Source organism: Taudactylus pleione, unplaced genomic scaffold (genome assembly GCF_031769625.1).
Source record: "Taudactylus pleione unplaced genomic scaffold, aTauple2 ptg003012l, whole genome shotgun sequence".
Taxonomy (NCBI): Eukaryota; Metazoa; Chordata; class Amphibia; order Anura; family Myobatrachidae; genus Taudactylus; species Taudactylus pleione.
Genome location: NW_028287377.1, coordinates 178,371 through 193,289, shown reverse-complemented (window position 1 = coordinate 193,289; position 14,919 = coordinate 178,371). Strand labels below are relative to the sequence as shown.

The following is a 14,919-nucleotide window of genomic DNA, read 5'->3' as shown; positions in this document are numbered from 1 at the left end:
CCCCTCCACCCCCCCCCCCCCGCCGGCGGGATGGTACGTCCCGAGTGCATATAAAGGGAAGCGGCGGCCCCGCCCCCGGCCAGTCAGTCAGCGCAGCGCGGAGAGAGAGGGAGCAGGAGTCTGTATTACAGAGATCGGGACAACATGGCAGCCAACGGTAAGAAAGGCCGGGACACGTGGCTCTGGTAGGGGCGCCGCTTGGTCAGCGTTGTCCCCCGGGGCTCTCTGTATGGGGTCCGGGGGGATCCGTCCCATTGTCCTCTCTGCGCATTGCGGCACGGCGGCCATTTTGTGGTGCAGGTCGGCTGGCGCCATTTCGCGGGGTGGCTGGATAGGGGCTCCCTGAGTGGCTCTAACTGGGCAGAAATGGGATCCCGGGGCTTATTGGCGCCACGGGCATGTGTTCTATCATCTGCCCCCATCCGTAGTATGTCTGTCTTCCCGGGGCCGCACCCCTGCACCAGTCCCCGGACAGGGCCCACTCATGGGGTATAGAATCCACCCCCTGCCCGGGGATACTACATCATGGGGTATAGAATCCACCCCTTGCCCGGGGAGAATACATCATGGGGTATAGAATTCACCCCCTGCCCTGGGGGTAATCGTGTGGTATATAATTCACCCGGGGTAGCATGGGGGATATAATTCACTCCCCTGCCTGGGGGTAATACATCATGTGGTATATGATTCTTTCTACCCTGGGGGTAATACATTATAAATACGATGTTAGGGAGGGGTAATGTGAAGAGCGTGCATCTTTGTACATAAGGAGCGTTTTCCTGCGTACCCCTGTGGGCAGTGATGTTAAGAGCTAGTGCCCGTGTCCCCATGCTTTCCCAATGGCACATCACCTACATATCACTTGTGTTCCTTTCTGTAGTGCGGGCACTACTGATGGCGTATATATATATTATATATATACCCCCACCCCAAGCTCCCATCTGAGGATAATACAGGTTTATGTTCCTCCCATTGATGTAATGTTAGCCCCCTGCCCACACTGATTGCTAATGTGATGATGTGTAATGCCGGGATGGCACATCACAAGGTTAGAGTTGCTCGGGGAAATGGGTAATGTCACCAGTACCATAACTGTCTGATATGTGCGCAGCTGAAGATCGCAGCGATGCTCGCAGGCAGAGCGCTAGTAATTGCGTCACACACATACTTGGCCCTGCTGTAAGTCTTAGTGTTGTCTCCCAGAGCCCTGGTCCCCTGTGTTTGTACATGGTGCGAATCCGCTGTGGCACATTACAGGAACTAATGTATTATATAGCACTGTCCCATGTCACGGATGGCTTCCCATGCTGTATTTTATGCACCTAATGTGTCTTATTTCTTGCAGATTACACACAACAAGCCAGCCAAGGGTAAGTCCCATCTCTATCACTGTATATATTTAGATGTGCTTCTGTATAGGGGGTGGGGGGGATGTCTGTATGGAGAGGGGGGTATTATGCCGTTGGGATATAAGTGTATGGAGGTGGGGGTACTATGTGCATGTCTATAGCAGGCGGTGTATTGGAGCATTCTTTTTTTATATGGCGCCACAAGTGTTCCGCAGCGCCTTACAAAGTACAAAAACAAATTGTATACAAGTGACTTACAGAACAATACAATACAGGACATGGATAATATATTTTGCTACATTAGCGACCATATCACCCAGATAAGCAACAGCATAAGCAACCAAGTGATAGGTGCCCTAGTGGTGAGTAAGAAGTAAATGACTATAGTAAGGAGAAGCACAAGAGGGTAGAGGGCCCTGCTTGTGAGAGCTTACATTCTAAAAAGGTGGAAGACAAACTGGTTTGACGTAGATGGGGAGGAAGGAGCATGTAGTTAGAATGATAGCTGGAAGGCTATGATGAAGTAGTGGGTCTTGAGAGCTCGTTTGAAGGATTGCAAACAGGTGGAGAGTCTGATGGGGAGTGGGAGAGTTTTCCAGAGGTGGGGAGCAGTGCGGACAAAATCTTGGGGGTGGGAGGAAGTAATCAGCTGGCATGAAAGGCGGCGTGCATTAGTTGAGCTGAGAGGAGCGTGAAGGGAGATGAGATCAGAGATGTATATGGGAGAAGATTGGGTGAGGGCTTTGTGGGCGAGCGTGAGAACCTTAAATTGGGTTCTAAAAGGGGAGGGGAGGCAGTTGGATAGCGTTTGGAGAGGAAGATAAGCCGTGCAGCAGCATTAAGGACAGACTGGAGAGGAGAGAGATGGGCTTTGGGGAGGCCAGATAGGAGGAGGTTACAATAGTCCAATCTGGAGATGACCAGTGAGTGTATGAGGGTTTTAGTAGCATCCTGGGTGAGATAGGGTCTGATCTTAGAAATATTTTAGAGATGGAAACGATAGGACTGTGAAAGGTTCTGGATATGTGGTTTGAAGGAGAGGGATGAGTCCAGGATAACTCCAAGACAGCGCAGCTTGGGACTAGATGAGATAGTTATTCCATCAATTGATAAAGAAATAGTGGGAAGTGATGTGGGAGGGTGGGAAGATGATCAGCTCTGTCTTAGACATATTAAGTTTAAGAAATCGCTGGGACATCCAGGAAGAGACAGCAGAGAGACAGTTGGAGATACGGGTAAGAAGAGAGGGGGAGAGATCAGGGGAGGAAAGGTAGATTTGAGTATCATCAGCATAGAGATGATAATGGAGGTCAAAAGAGCTGATGAGTTCACCTAGAGAGGAAGTATAGAGAGAGGAGAGGAGCAAGAACAGAACCTTGGGGAACACCTACTGTAAGAGGCTGTGGGGGGGAAGAGGAGTCGTGAGAGGAAACTGAGAAAGATCGGTTAGAGAGGTAGGAGGACAGCCAGGAGAGAGAAGTGTCACGTAGACCAAGGGAGTGAAGGATATGCAGCAGGAGAGGGTGGTCCAGTGTCAAAAGCAGCAGAGAGATCAATGAGAAGAGTAGTGGCCTTGGGATTTGGCAGCAAGGAGGTCATTGCTGACTTTTGTGAGGGGAGTGGAGAGAACGGAAGCCAGACTGAAAAGGGTCAAGGAGGGAGTGGGAGGAAAGAAAAGTGGTAAGGCGGTTGTAGACAATCCGCTCAAGGAGTTTGGAGGCAAAGGGGAGGAGAGAGATGGGTCAGTAATTAGAAAGAAGGTTAGGATCAAGGGTAGGTTTTTTTAAGAAAGGGGGAGACAAGGGCATGTTTGAATGCAGAAGGAACAGTGCCTGATGAGAGGGAGAGGTTAATGAGTGGGCAAGATGGGAGCAGGCAGAGAGAGAGGAAGCGGAGGAGGGAATGGGATCAAGGGGGGGGACGGGACCGGATGAGGGCCATGACTTCCTCTCCAGATACAGGGGAGAAGGATGTTAGAGTTGGTAAAGTTGATGGGGAGGGGTGATTTGGGAAAGGAGGAGGTGGAGAGCTGGGGGACTGGTTGGATATATGTCCTGACGTATGGAATCAATTTTAGATGTAAAGTAGGTAGCAAAGTCAAGGGCAGTGAGCAAGGAGGGGAGACGAGGGGGTGGGGGAAGGAGGGAGTTGAAAGTAGTGAAGAGACGCTGGGGATTAGAGGACTGAGAGGAGATGAGGTTCTGTTTAGAGAGGGAGAGCGCAGCACTATAGGATGAGAGCATAAATTTGAAATGGAGAAAATCTGCCTTAGAGTGTGATCTCCACTGTCGCTCGGCAGTTCGAGAACACTTTTGCAGGTATCTGGTGCATTTGGAATGCCAGGGTTGCGGAGTAGATCTGCGAGTGTGAGTAGTGATCGCTGGGGCGGCAGTCCAGAGCAGAAGTAAGGGAGGCGTTGTATAGGGAAGTGGCTTGTTCAGGGCAGAAGAGAGAGAGGATAGGGGAGAGAAGGAACATGTGTCGATAGCGTCAATGTTACGCTTAGTAATGGAGGCTTTTGGAGGTAGAGGAGGGGAAGGAGAGAGGGATAGGTTAAAAGAGAGAAGGTGATGGTCAGAAAGAGGGAATGGGGAATTGAGGTGGTCAGAAATATCACAACTGTGTGTGAAGACCAGATCAAGCACATGGGAGGGTGAGGAGGTACATTGGGAGAGACCAAGTGACGATGTGAGGGAGAGGAGTTTGGAGGCAGAGGATCTGTGGGGCTATCAATTGGAATATTGAAGTCACCTAGGATAATGGAGGGAAGGTCTGAGGAGAGAAAGTGAGGGAGCCAGGAAGCAAAGTTGTTAAGGAACTTGGAGGGAGGGCCAGGGGGACGGTAAATGACAGCTACTTGGAGGTGTACTGGGTGGAAGAGGCTTATAGCATGGACTTCAAATGAAGAGAATGTGAGGGATCGTTCAGAGGGAGTGGGTTGGTATGAGTAACCAGGGGATAGAAGGACCCCAACACCACCACCATGGCGACCCCCAGGAGAGGTCCCCAGAGGAGAGAGCTGCAGGAGAAGTGGTGTCAGAGGGTAAAATCCAGGTTTCAGTAATAGCTAGGAGATTCAGGGAGTTGGAGATGAAAAGGGTCATGGGTTGGGACCAGTTTATTACAGACTGACCTGGCATTCCAGAGGGCACAGGATAGAGGGACAGAGTTTGTTGGAGAGATTTGAATGAGATTATCAGGGTTGCTGTAGCGTGGAGGTGAGATTAGTTTGGGGGACCGAGCTGAATAGAGTGTAGCGATGGCGCGGACTGCAGTGCTAGAAGGGGAGCCAGTAGAAGGTGGGCAGGAAGGGAAATTAATGATGTGGGGTGAAGGGGGTGGGAGGACCCCGGTGGAGTGTAAGAAAATGAAAGTGGAGTAATGGGAGAAGATGGGGAGGAAGGTAAACAGAGGAGAGGAGATAAGGGGAAGAGACAAGGGGGAAAGGATAAAGGTGGCAGCAAGGGGCAGAACAAGATTAGGTAGACCCTGAGTGAAGGTGGGAGTTGAAGAAAACATGGTAATAGTAAGGATGATGTAAATAGGGGAAGAAAAGTTAAAAGTAGGAATGAAGACAGAATGTAGGAGAGAGCAGATTTCCAGAAACGCAAGTAATAGAGTACAGTGTGGGAAAAGAGTCTGTACTGCAAAAGTTTATTATTGAGTATAAAAGAGTGGAGATTTGGTGGGAGCAGAAGTTAAATATAGACAGTGGTAGGAGCATATACACGGTCAGATTTTTCTTCAGATCTGAACGATAACTATTTCAAAAATCGTTCATATCTGAAGGAAAATCTGACATGTCTGAACGATGCGTGTTCCCGATGGTCACATAACGATATCTGACATGTGATGTGTTTGCAGTCACTTTTGGACGATTTCAGTCATTTTAATGCAGTCAAAAATCGTTCATAGTTCAAATCGTTGGTCAAATCGTTCTTCTGACCGTGTGTATGTTCCATATGTGTCTGTATAGTGGGCGGTACTCGTGTCTATAGCAGGGTGGTTTGTATAGAGTAGGAAGTATGTACGTGTCTATAGCAGGTAGTTTGTATATAGAGTGAGGCATGTTAGTGTTCCCGCTAGCCCTGCTTGATTTCAAAACCGCAAAATGCGCCCTGCGCTTATAGCTGCACCATGCCGATACAGCCTGCGGGGTGCCGTCCCATGGGAGGGAAAGTAGCCGTGCTCACCGCCGATGAATAGATTCCGTGCGCATGAGCAGAGAATCCATTCACAGTGAAGTGAAAGCTTGCGATCTACTGGGCATACCCCAAGGGTGATGAAAAGGGGACACACCCCTTATCTCATGACCACACCCCTTTTTGGAAACTCCAAGTGCCCCTTTTATGGTCTGGCGCCCGGCCCTAGAATAAACAGTCTATATAGAGTGGGAGGTATTTATGTTTCTATAGCAGGGGTCTGTATAGCGGAGTTGGGCATGTGGTTTTTCGTACTTTCACACCTTATCCTGACTCTGATGCTTTTCCTTTAGATATGGGGCGTACCCTTCCCAGCCAGCACAGAGCTTTTCCCAGCAGGGCAGCCAGTCCTATGGGCAGGGTGGCTACAGCGGCTATGGCCAGTCTGCAGGCTCCTCTTCCTATGGCCAGAGTGGAGGCTATGGCTCATCCTATGGACAGGAGCAGAGCTGTAAGTAAATAGTAATACTGCAGGCCCTTTCTGGCCGAGCTGTGTCTTAGTGCTTTAGTGATGGTCTCTGTCTCATTACCAGCGGGATACAGCTCCCAGTCAGCTCCTCAGAGCTACGGTTCCAGTAACTACAGCAGCTCCCAGGCCCCGTACAGCGGAGGGCAGCAGCAGTCATCCCAGTCGTCCTATTCCAGCTACAGCCAGCAGCCTCCAGCCAGCAGCAATACAGGAAGGTGGGTTCTTGTGCCCTCTTGCATATTGTTAATATTGCTTGTTGGATATATTTAGTCTGCCTCTGGCATTTGTATGGTTTCCTAACTGGTCTCTTTCTTTTTTGCCAGCTACAGCAGCAGCTCTCAGCCATCTAGCTACCAGTCAGAGCAGCAAGGCAGTGGCTACGGGCAGCAGAGTGGCGGCAGCAGCTATGGCAGCCAACAGAGCAGCTATGGAAGTCAGCAGCAGTCGAGCTTTGGGGGGCAGCAGAGCCAGGGCAGTTACGGTGGGCAGCAGCCAAGCTCCTATGGGCAGCAGTCCAGCTACAATGCTCCTCAGGGGGGGGGCTATGGCCAGCAGCAGTCCCAGTACAGCAGTGGAGGTGGTAAGTCCTCTCCTTCATGTTCTATATAGTTCATGTCTTATGTTCGTTTCAGTTCCAAGACCAAGGGAAACGTTCTGATGCGTTTGTTTTTCCCCATAGCTGGCGGCTACAACCAGGACTCTCCCTCCATAGGCGGTGGAGGCGGTTATGGTGGCTCTGATCAGGGCAGCTATGGTGGGCCGGAAGGTCGTGGCAGGGGACGAGGAGCATTCGGTGGTCGTGGAGGCTTTGACAGGGGCGGTAGAGGAACCCGTGGACCAAGAGGAGGCATGGGGTAGGTGTCTGACTATGGGTGGTGTGTGAGGATGGATGAATGTGACCTAGCTGCAGTGAGTGTCCCTGAGGGATGTTACTGTGTAATCCAGGACAAGCTTCCCACTTACAGTGGCTGCGATCTGACTCCTCCGTAGAGAGGAAATCACCTTGTACAATATCACAGGATGGGGCGTCTGCATTAGGTGTTTAGTGTTCTAGAGGTCTGCAATAAAGGTGCTGTGTAAAGCAATGAGCTCCCTGGTCAGCGGGACCTATAGGCAGGATGTGAGGTGCATTAATGCCTGTAATGGTCTGATAACCGTGTACAACACAAATCCTGCAAATCATGGTTGCCGATTAAAACAAGTGACAAGGTTGCCACGAGCAATAATCCGCTGTACAACACGAGTGTACTGAAATAAGCAGAATGGTACAAATACATAGGTTTCTCTATATAACCGTTACTTGGTAAATATGTGTATGTTCTATTCTGATAAGATGTGTAAAGAGTTAAATGTTTTAAGGTTAATGCTCAGAGGTGTGATAAGATGTTCTCAAAACTAAACCGAGGGGTAAGAGTGTTACATTATCTGGATTAATAGTTATTAGGAAATAACTTTGTATTAATAATTTGCCGACAATAATTGAAACTACCGTAGGAGAGGGGTCTGTCCGTCCATAACGGTTGGGGGTCTGTGTGACGATGTGTGTATACTGCATTATATATTACATGTTGGTGCTGCCATGTGGGGGGGGATAGGTGGGCATACGGGACGAGGTAAGTATGGAGGAGTCTGCGGCAGAGTTAGGAATAAAACTGACAAGTCATGTTTGCTGTGTTGCTCTGCTTTGTGTTAACAAATTCTGCATTTTATGTGCTACAGGTTTTCAAGGTGTCGTCAGCTTTCACACTTAGCTTTATCCGCACAAATCTAGCCATAAGCTTAGCGTTACATACAGAACTACCGATCTTACGCTATATGGTGCTTGGTTACACTGCTCCACAATTACATGTAAAACCTTGGTACAAATGCCAGAATGAAATCTCTCATAGAAAAGAGGTGTCTGCACTGCTGTGAGATAAGTGTGGTTAAATTAGTCTTTAGTAGGCAAGACGCTAACTCGTACCGAGTGTCCTTATAATGCCGCACAATGGCTGAAAGTGAAAAGAAGGCAACAAAGACGCCAGTGTGTGGTGGTGGTAGTAACAGAGTAACTCGCACATCTAGACACTTGTGTGTATCACGGAATAAGATCTTCTGTAGCCTCGGGAGTCTCAAAACAAACACTTCAATTTCTCCTAATTGTCTTCTCAGCGGTGGTGAGCGGGGATCATTCGGTAAATTTCTTGGTAAGTGAAGAGTTGCAAATCTCCAACACAAATTCTTGTACTGTTCATTTTATTTGCGGTCATTCATACCCAGGCTGGGGAGGAGGAAGGGGGTCCCTGTGTGGGTGCGAGGACGGCTTCATTGCACTGTCGGTGCTCGTGCACTTTTTATTTTTTTTGTGTTCAGTCTTTTTTGTTTTGGTCGAGTAAACACGTTTTACAATACAAATGCTCATTTGGTTGAAGCCTACAGGGAGCTGCAGGGATTGCTGGTTAGTACTGGGGCAGCAGGAGTTGGTAAATGCATGTGTTGGTGGCTCTCGCAGCTCCATTCAAAGCTCAAACTGGTAAAAAAAAAAAAAACTACTAAAGGTGCAAGACTGACAAAGGTGTACGATGGAATAGTCATGTCTGACCAAATCCACGGTTATTAAAAGGTATTTATGGCAACAACAAAAAAAATAACAGTGTGGTGGTAATATTTTGTCACTGGGTAGTTTACCTATAAAAACTGGTATATGATGTATTAAGAAAAACAATGGTCTGGAACCTCAAAAAATATAAGTGTCATTCAAAACCTGACGTTGGGTCTACTGTGTGAATATTGGGCTAAACAGTACGTAATAAGACACCAGTAAGTCCTTGGAACTTCATTACAAATGTCTCGTATTATGTGGTCATAGTGTGTAGTAGGGTACAATACTTTATGGTTGCCTAAATGTTAAGGTTGGTTGTCCACTCCTGGAAATGGCTTACTTTGGCCTGTCCGCAGGCTCATGATTACCAAGACAGACTTGATTGTAAAGTCCGTTTCCCAGGCTCTTAAGTACAAGTAGTGTGAAAATGAACAATAGGTGTTTGTGTATATGGAGGGTTGTGGGGGGTGTGTATTACTGTGTTTCCAGCCTCACATGTCTGATATGGCTGTCTTCTTTCTGCTCTTCCCAAAGGACCCCGTGAAGACGGCCCTCCCAGACACGACATGGGTAAGTGTTAGCAAAGCGCATGTTGTGACTGCCCCTTTACACCCAGTGTCCTTCCTATGCCTGGTGTGGTGACCACATCACTAAGACCCTGCTTTTCTTTTACAGCTGAGCAGGACAACTCCGATAACAACACGATCTTCGTCCAAGGCCTGGGCGAGAGTGTCACGGTGGAGTCAGTCGCTGAATACTTCAAGCAGATTGGAATTATTAAGGTACGTGTGCACGGTTTATTTTGACATGTGGGTTGTGTAGGAAGAATACAATTCTAGTCATCTTAATGCTTCTCTAGTGTATACCAAAAAGTGTGCAAAAAGTTTAATGCACAATGTGCTTGACACAAATAGTACATAAACCCTAACGGTTTGGTACAAAGTTACTTTTTTGGTGCTGTAATGTGCATGTTATGCCAGCTAATTTCCTATAGGTTGCCATGAGGATTGTAAAGCATTCTCCTCACACTTTATGTAGCCTGAGATTTGCCCTGAATATTACAATGTTTATTTAAACAGACTAACAAAAAGACTGGTCAGCCAATGATCAACCTGTACACAGACCGGGAGACTGGCAAGCTGAAGGGAGAAGCTACAGTGTCCTTTGATGACCCGCCATCTGCTAAGGCTGCTATTGATTGGTTTGATGGTGAGTGAGTCTTCGCTGTGCCTAGACGCAGCTGCATTCTGTGCTATAACTTCATGCTTAAATGCGGCTATCTTCTATGCAGTTATGTAGTGCCTAGGTGTGGCTATCTTCTATGCAGTTATGTAGTACCTAGATGCGGCAATCTTCTATGCAGTTATGTAGTGCCTAGGTGCAGCTATCTTCTATGCAGTTATGTAGTGCCTAGGTGCGACTATCTTCTATGCAGTTATGTAGTGCCTAGGTGCGGCTATTTTCTATGCAGTTATGTAGTGCCTAGGTGCGGCTATCTATGCAGTTATGTAGTGCCTAGGAGCGGCTATCTGCAGTTATGTAGTGCCTAGGTGCGGCTATCTATGCAGTTATGTAGTGCCTAGGTGCGGCTATCTTATATGCAGTTATATAGTGACTAGGTAGGCTATCTATGCAGTGCCTAGGTGCAGCTATCTATGCAGTTATGTAGTGCCTAGGTGCGGCTATCTTCTATGCAGTTATGTAGTGCCTAGGTGCGGCTATCTATGCAGTTATGTAGTGCCTAGGTGCGGCTATCTGCAGTTATGTAGTGCCTAGGTGCGGCTATCTATGCAGTTCTGTAGTGCCTAGGTGCGGCTATCTATGCAGTGCCTAGGTGCGGCTATCTTCTATGCAGTTATGTAGTGCCTAGGTGCGGCTATCTATGCCGTTATGTAGTGCCTAGGTGCGGCTATCTATGCAGTTATGTAGTGCCTAGGTGCGGCTATCTTATATGCAGTTATATAGTGACTAGGTGCGGCTATCTATGCAGTTATGTAGTGCCTAGGTGCAGCTATCTATGCAGTTATGTAGTGCCTAGGTGCGGCTATCTTCTATGCCGTTATGTAGTGCCTAGGTGCGGCTATCTATGCCGTTATGTAGTGCCTAGGTGCGGCTATCTGCAGTTATGTAGTGCCTAGGTGCGGCTATCTATGCCGTTATGTAGTGCCTAGGTGCGGCTATCTGCAGTTATGTAGTGCCTAGGTGCGGCTATCTGCAGTTATGTAGTGCCTAGGTGCGGCTATCTATGCAGTTCTGTAGTGCCTAGGTGCGGCTATCTTCTATGCAGTTATGTAGTGCCTAGGTGCGGCTATCTATGCCGTTATGTAGTGCCTAGGTGCGGCTATCTATGCAGTTCTGTAGTGCCTAGGTGCGGCTATCTTATATGCAGTTATATAGTGACTAGGTGCGGCTATCTATGCAGTTATGTAGTGCCTAGGTGCACCTATCTATGCAGTTCTGTAGTGCCTAGGTGCGGCTATCTTCTATGCCGTTATGTAGTGCCTAGGTGCGGCTATCTATGCAGTTATGTAGTGCCTAGGTGCGGCTATCTTCTATGCAGTTATGTAGTGCCTAGGTGCGGCTATCTATGCAGTTATGTAGTGCCTAGGTGCGGCTATCTTATATGCAGTTATATAGTGACTAGGTGCGGCTATCTATGCAGTTATGTAGTGCCTAGGTGCGGCTATCTATGCAGTTATGTAGTGCCTAGGTGCGGCTATCTTCTATGCAGTTATGTAGCGCCTAGGTGCGGCTATCTTCTATGCAGTTATATAGTGCCTAGGTGCGGCTATCTATGCAGTTATGTAGTGCCTAGGTGCGGCTATCTTCTATGCAGTTATGTAGCGCCTAGGTGCGGCTATCTTCTATGCAGTTATGTAGCACCTAGGTGCGGCTATCTTCTATGCAGTTATAGTGCCTAGGTGCGGCTATCTATGCAGTTATGTAGTGCCTAGGTGCGGCTATCTATGCAGTTATGTAGTGCCTAGGTGCGGCTATCTATGCAGTTATGTAGTGCCTAGGTGCGGCTATCTTCTATGCAGTTCTGTAGTGCCTAGGTGCGGCTATCTTCTATGCAGTTATGTAGTGCCTAGGTGTGGCTATCTTCTATGCAGTTATGTAGTGCCCAGGTCCGTCTACCATGGTTTTCACACCAACTCGGATAATGGCATCTTGGAGTCTCTGCAAACTTTTTCACAGTACCCCTAGGCCAACATGTTCTTATTGAGACCTGTCAAGAACTATTAAAAATTTGGAAATTGTGCTTACTTGCCACATTTATATCAGTTATGTGGGGATGGATACGTTTCCATTTCACCCTGTTACACTTTTTTTTCTCTTTTGTTCAATTTGTAAGATGCAAGTTATTTATATGCCCCGCAGATCTCTCCACATGCCCTGGCCTCCCTCCTGTGCCCCTTATAATGGCCGTCCCCTCTATGCCCAAACGTCACACAGTTGCTGTAGCTGTAATGGTGGTGGCTGTAGAAGCCAGCTTTGGATCCAGTACAACAGTGTAGTGTGGCAGGGTCAGCACTCTTCAGACTCCTTTACCTCTGCCTGTTTGGCTGCCGTCAGTGCAATGTTGCATGCTGGCACTGCAGCAGTTTGAGAAGCTCCGCAACTAAGGTGCGTATCCACTAGACGAGAGAGGAATGACTGTACGATTACAACATTGTAATCGTACAATCATCCTGTGCAGTGGATAATGTGCCCGTGCTGAACGAGAGGTCGTTCAGTGCAGACCCCCTCCCTCATCCCCAAACATGCCCAACCTGTCTATTGGCAGGTTGGCCTGCATGTTCAGGCGCTGATAGATGCCGAAAACCACCAGCGAGAGTGAGCATCGCTGGTAGTTTTCGATATCTTACTGAATGATTAATGAGCAATTGATTGATAACTGTCGTAATCATTTAAACGCTCATTTTAATAGTCTAGTGGATACGCACCTTAAAAATGCAGCCTGTGTAAACGGCCGGCCTGTGTCCATACCCCCACGGGCACCCCTGTGAATGTGCACTGCATCAACACAGTTTGGGAACCACTGTTCTTTGTGGTTATTTAGTGTATAGAGGCTTTTATGTTTAATTCCTAGATGTAGCTTTTGTTCTATGTGGTTATTAAATGTATAGAAATTATGTTCTATTGTCACTCCAGCTGCTGTGGAATTACAAATCCCAGCATGCCCTGCAACAGTTTGCGAAAACTGGAAGAGCCTACTGGGATGTGTAGTTCCACAGCAGCTGTAGTGTGCCGCAGGTTGCCTTTACCCCTGGCCTAGATGTTGTTTTCTCTTCGGTTATGTATTTTATAGATGCACCCATCATATGTGTACGGTTACTGACCCTGTGCCTTTGGTTTTTAGGGAAAGAGTTCTCTGGTAACCCAATTAAGGTATCCTTTGCCACACGGAGGGCTGACTTCACAAGCCGCGGCGGCGGTGCCAATGGCAGAAGCAGGGGACGTGGAGGTGGGTACTAACTGTAGTCAGCATACGTCTGCTACATGAGTGGTCAGACTCCTGAACATTTTACAGCAAAACTACCCAACATGATGTTTAATTTAAGACCTTAATATTGTAAGCTTCCCTGTAGCTTGAGAGATTATTTCCTTTACATATAATAGTATATTGCTGTGCCAGGGGTTGCTGATGTCTCAGGAGCTTTGGCAACTGGTTATATATAGCCTTCACTTCCTAACGGAGGGATAAAAAATATATTCCCAAGTCTTAAGTGGATTTCCTGGAAATGCTTTAGTGTTCCGCAGGAGTGACGCTTGGGCACTTTGTCCACGTGCTGATTGTTTTGTTTGCCTGATAGGACCCATGGTGCGCGGTGGATTTGGTGGTGGTGGTGGCGGCGGTGGCGGCCCCCCAAGTGGGGGAAACAATAGCCGTGGAGCTGGCGGTGGCGGCGGCTACCCCAGTGGAGGTGGAGGACAGCAGAGAGCCGGGGACTGGAAGTGCCCGAACCCGTAAGTGCCAGCTGCTGGGGGAATTCCAAGCGGAGTAATGTTCTCCCTTACAGGGCGTTCTCACCTTCCCTGTTCTGATTCCTTCCTGCAGGACTTGTGAGAACATGAACTTCTCATGGCGAAACGAGTGTAATCAGTGTAAGGCTCCAAAGCCTGATGGGCCTGGAGGGCCAGGTGGTGCCCACATGGGTGGTGAGTATTCCTTTTAACCACTTAATATGTAATCATTCTGTAGATTACTTTACTGAACCTTGCGGCCCTGTTCTCAGGTGGAGGTTTTGGTGAAGACAGGAGGGGCGGAGGACGAGGTGGATTTGATCGAGGTGGCTTCAGAGGAAGAGGCGGTGACAGAGGAGGATTCCGGGGTGGAAGAGGTGGTGACCGCGGTGGTTTTGGACCAGGCAAAATGGATTCCAGGTTGGTTGTAGTGATGTTTGCACAAAGTTGTCTGTAGCGCCGGCGGGGTGAGCCCTTTGTGTGTGGCGCCGGCGGGGTGAGCCCTTTGTGTGTGGCGCCGGCGGGGTGAGCCCTTTGTGTGTGGCGCCGGCGGGGTGAGCCCTTTGTGTGTGGCGCCGGCGGGGTGAGCCCTTTGTGTGTGGCGCCGGCGGGGTGAGCCCTTTGTGTGTGGCGCCGGCGGGGTGAGCCCTTTGTGTGTGGCGCCGGCGGGGTGAGCCCTTTGTGTGTGGCGCCGGCGGGGTGAGCCCTTTGTGTGTGGCGCCGGCGGGGTGAGCCCTTAGTAACACCATATTGCTTCTATTTCAGGGGGGACCACCGGCAGGACAGGCGTGAGAGGCCATATTAGCTGTGATGTGCACATTATTATTTCTATGGTTTTTTTTTTTTTTTAAATATACAATGTGTCCTATGGATTCTTGCTGAGCTGTTCTGAATTGATGTACTTTGTATTACCTCCGCAGTGCGCTGTGAATTTTACCTGTCTTTGTAAAGTCCTTACTCATTAAACGATGAACGTGTGTGTACAATTCTTACATGGTGTGGCCTGCAGCGTCTTCATGTTAGTATATTGGTGCTGTGGGGAGGAAGGGGGCGGCTTTTAGTATGAGCTCATTCTGTGGCTTTTATAGAACATTAACTGCTACATTTCTCTTTAATATTCTGACCACCAGGTGCGATATCATTTATGGTGGGTATTATACACACAATTACTTCAGTGTTTCTTCTTCAAGGTCCATAGGCTCCACAGGGAGACCTTGGGGTGTAGGTGATGGGAACCAATCTGGGCACCACGCAGTTAAAGCTTTACAGGGTGCATTGGGTCCACTCTCCCTATACCTCGAGCCAGAGGCACCTCAGTTTTATTTGGTGCCTGGCCGGAGTCAGATCACT

General features: G+C 48.4%; 1 protein-coding gene across 2 annotated transcripts; it reads left to right on the top strand.

Annotated features, from left to right (window-relative positions):
* The first annotated feature begins 87 nt into the window (after positions 1-87).
* FUS (FUS RNA binding protein) lies at positions 88-14,561 on the top strand. Of its 2 annotated transcripts, none has more exons than XM_088466396.1 (15): positions 88-157; positions 1,346-1,370; positions 5,845-6,002; positions 6,085-6,235; positions 6,350-6,600; positions 6,700-6,874; positions 8,172-8,206; positions 9,136-9,171; positions 9,277-9,383; positions 9,681-9,810; positions 12,965-13,069; positions 13,419-13,572; positions 13,664-13,764; positions 13,842-13,989; positions 14,335-14,561. In XM_088466396.1, the coding sequence occupies exons 1-15, from the start codon at positions 145-147 to the stop codon at positions 14,372-14,374; spliced, it is 1,629 nt and encodes a 542-aa protein (XP_088322522.1). In that variant the 5' UTR covers positions 88-144; the 3' UTR covers positions 14,375-14,561. The 2 variants fall into 2 exon arrangements, with proteins under 2 accessions (XP_088322522.1, XP_088322521.1); XM_088466395.1 differs by having other exon boundaries at positions 6,344-6,600.
* Positions 14,562-14,919: the final 358 nt, after the last annotated feature.

Excerpts from the sequence above, each read along its gene's own strand:
- FUS (XM_088466395.1), top strand. Across the intron at positions 1,371-5,844 it reads ACACAACAAGCCAGCCAAGG|ATATGGGGCGTACCCTTCCC; the intron begins GTAAGTCCCATC and ends CTTTTCCTTTAG. Across the intron at positions 8,207-9,135 it reads ATCATTCGGTAAATTTCTTG|GACCCCGTGAAGACGGCCCT; the intron begins GTAAGTGAAGAG and ends CTCTTCCCAAAG.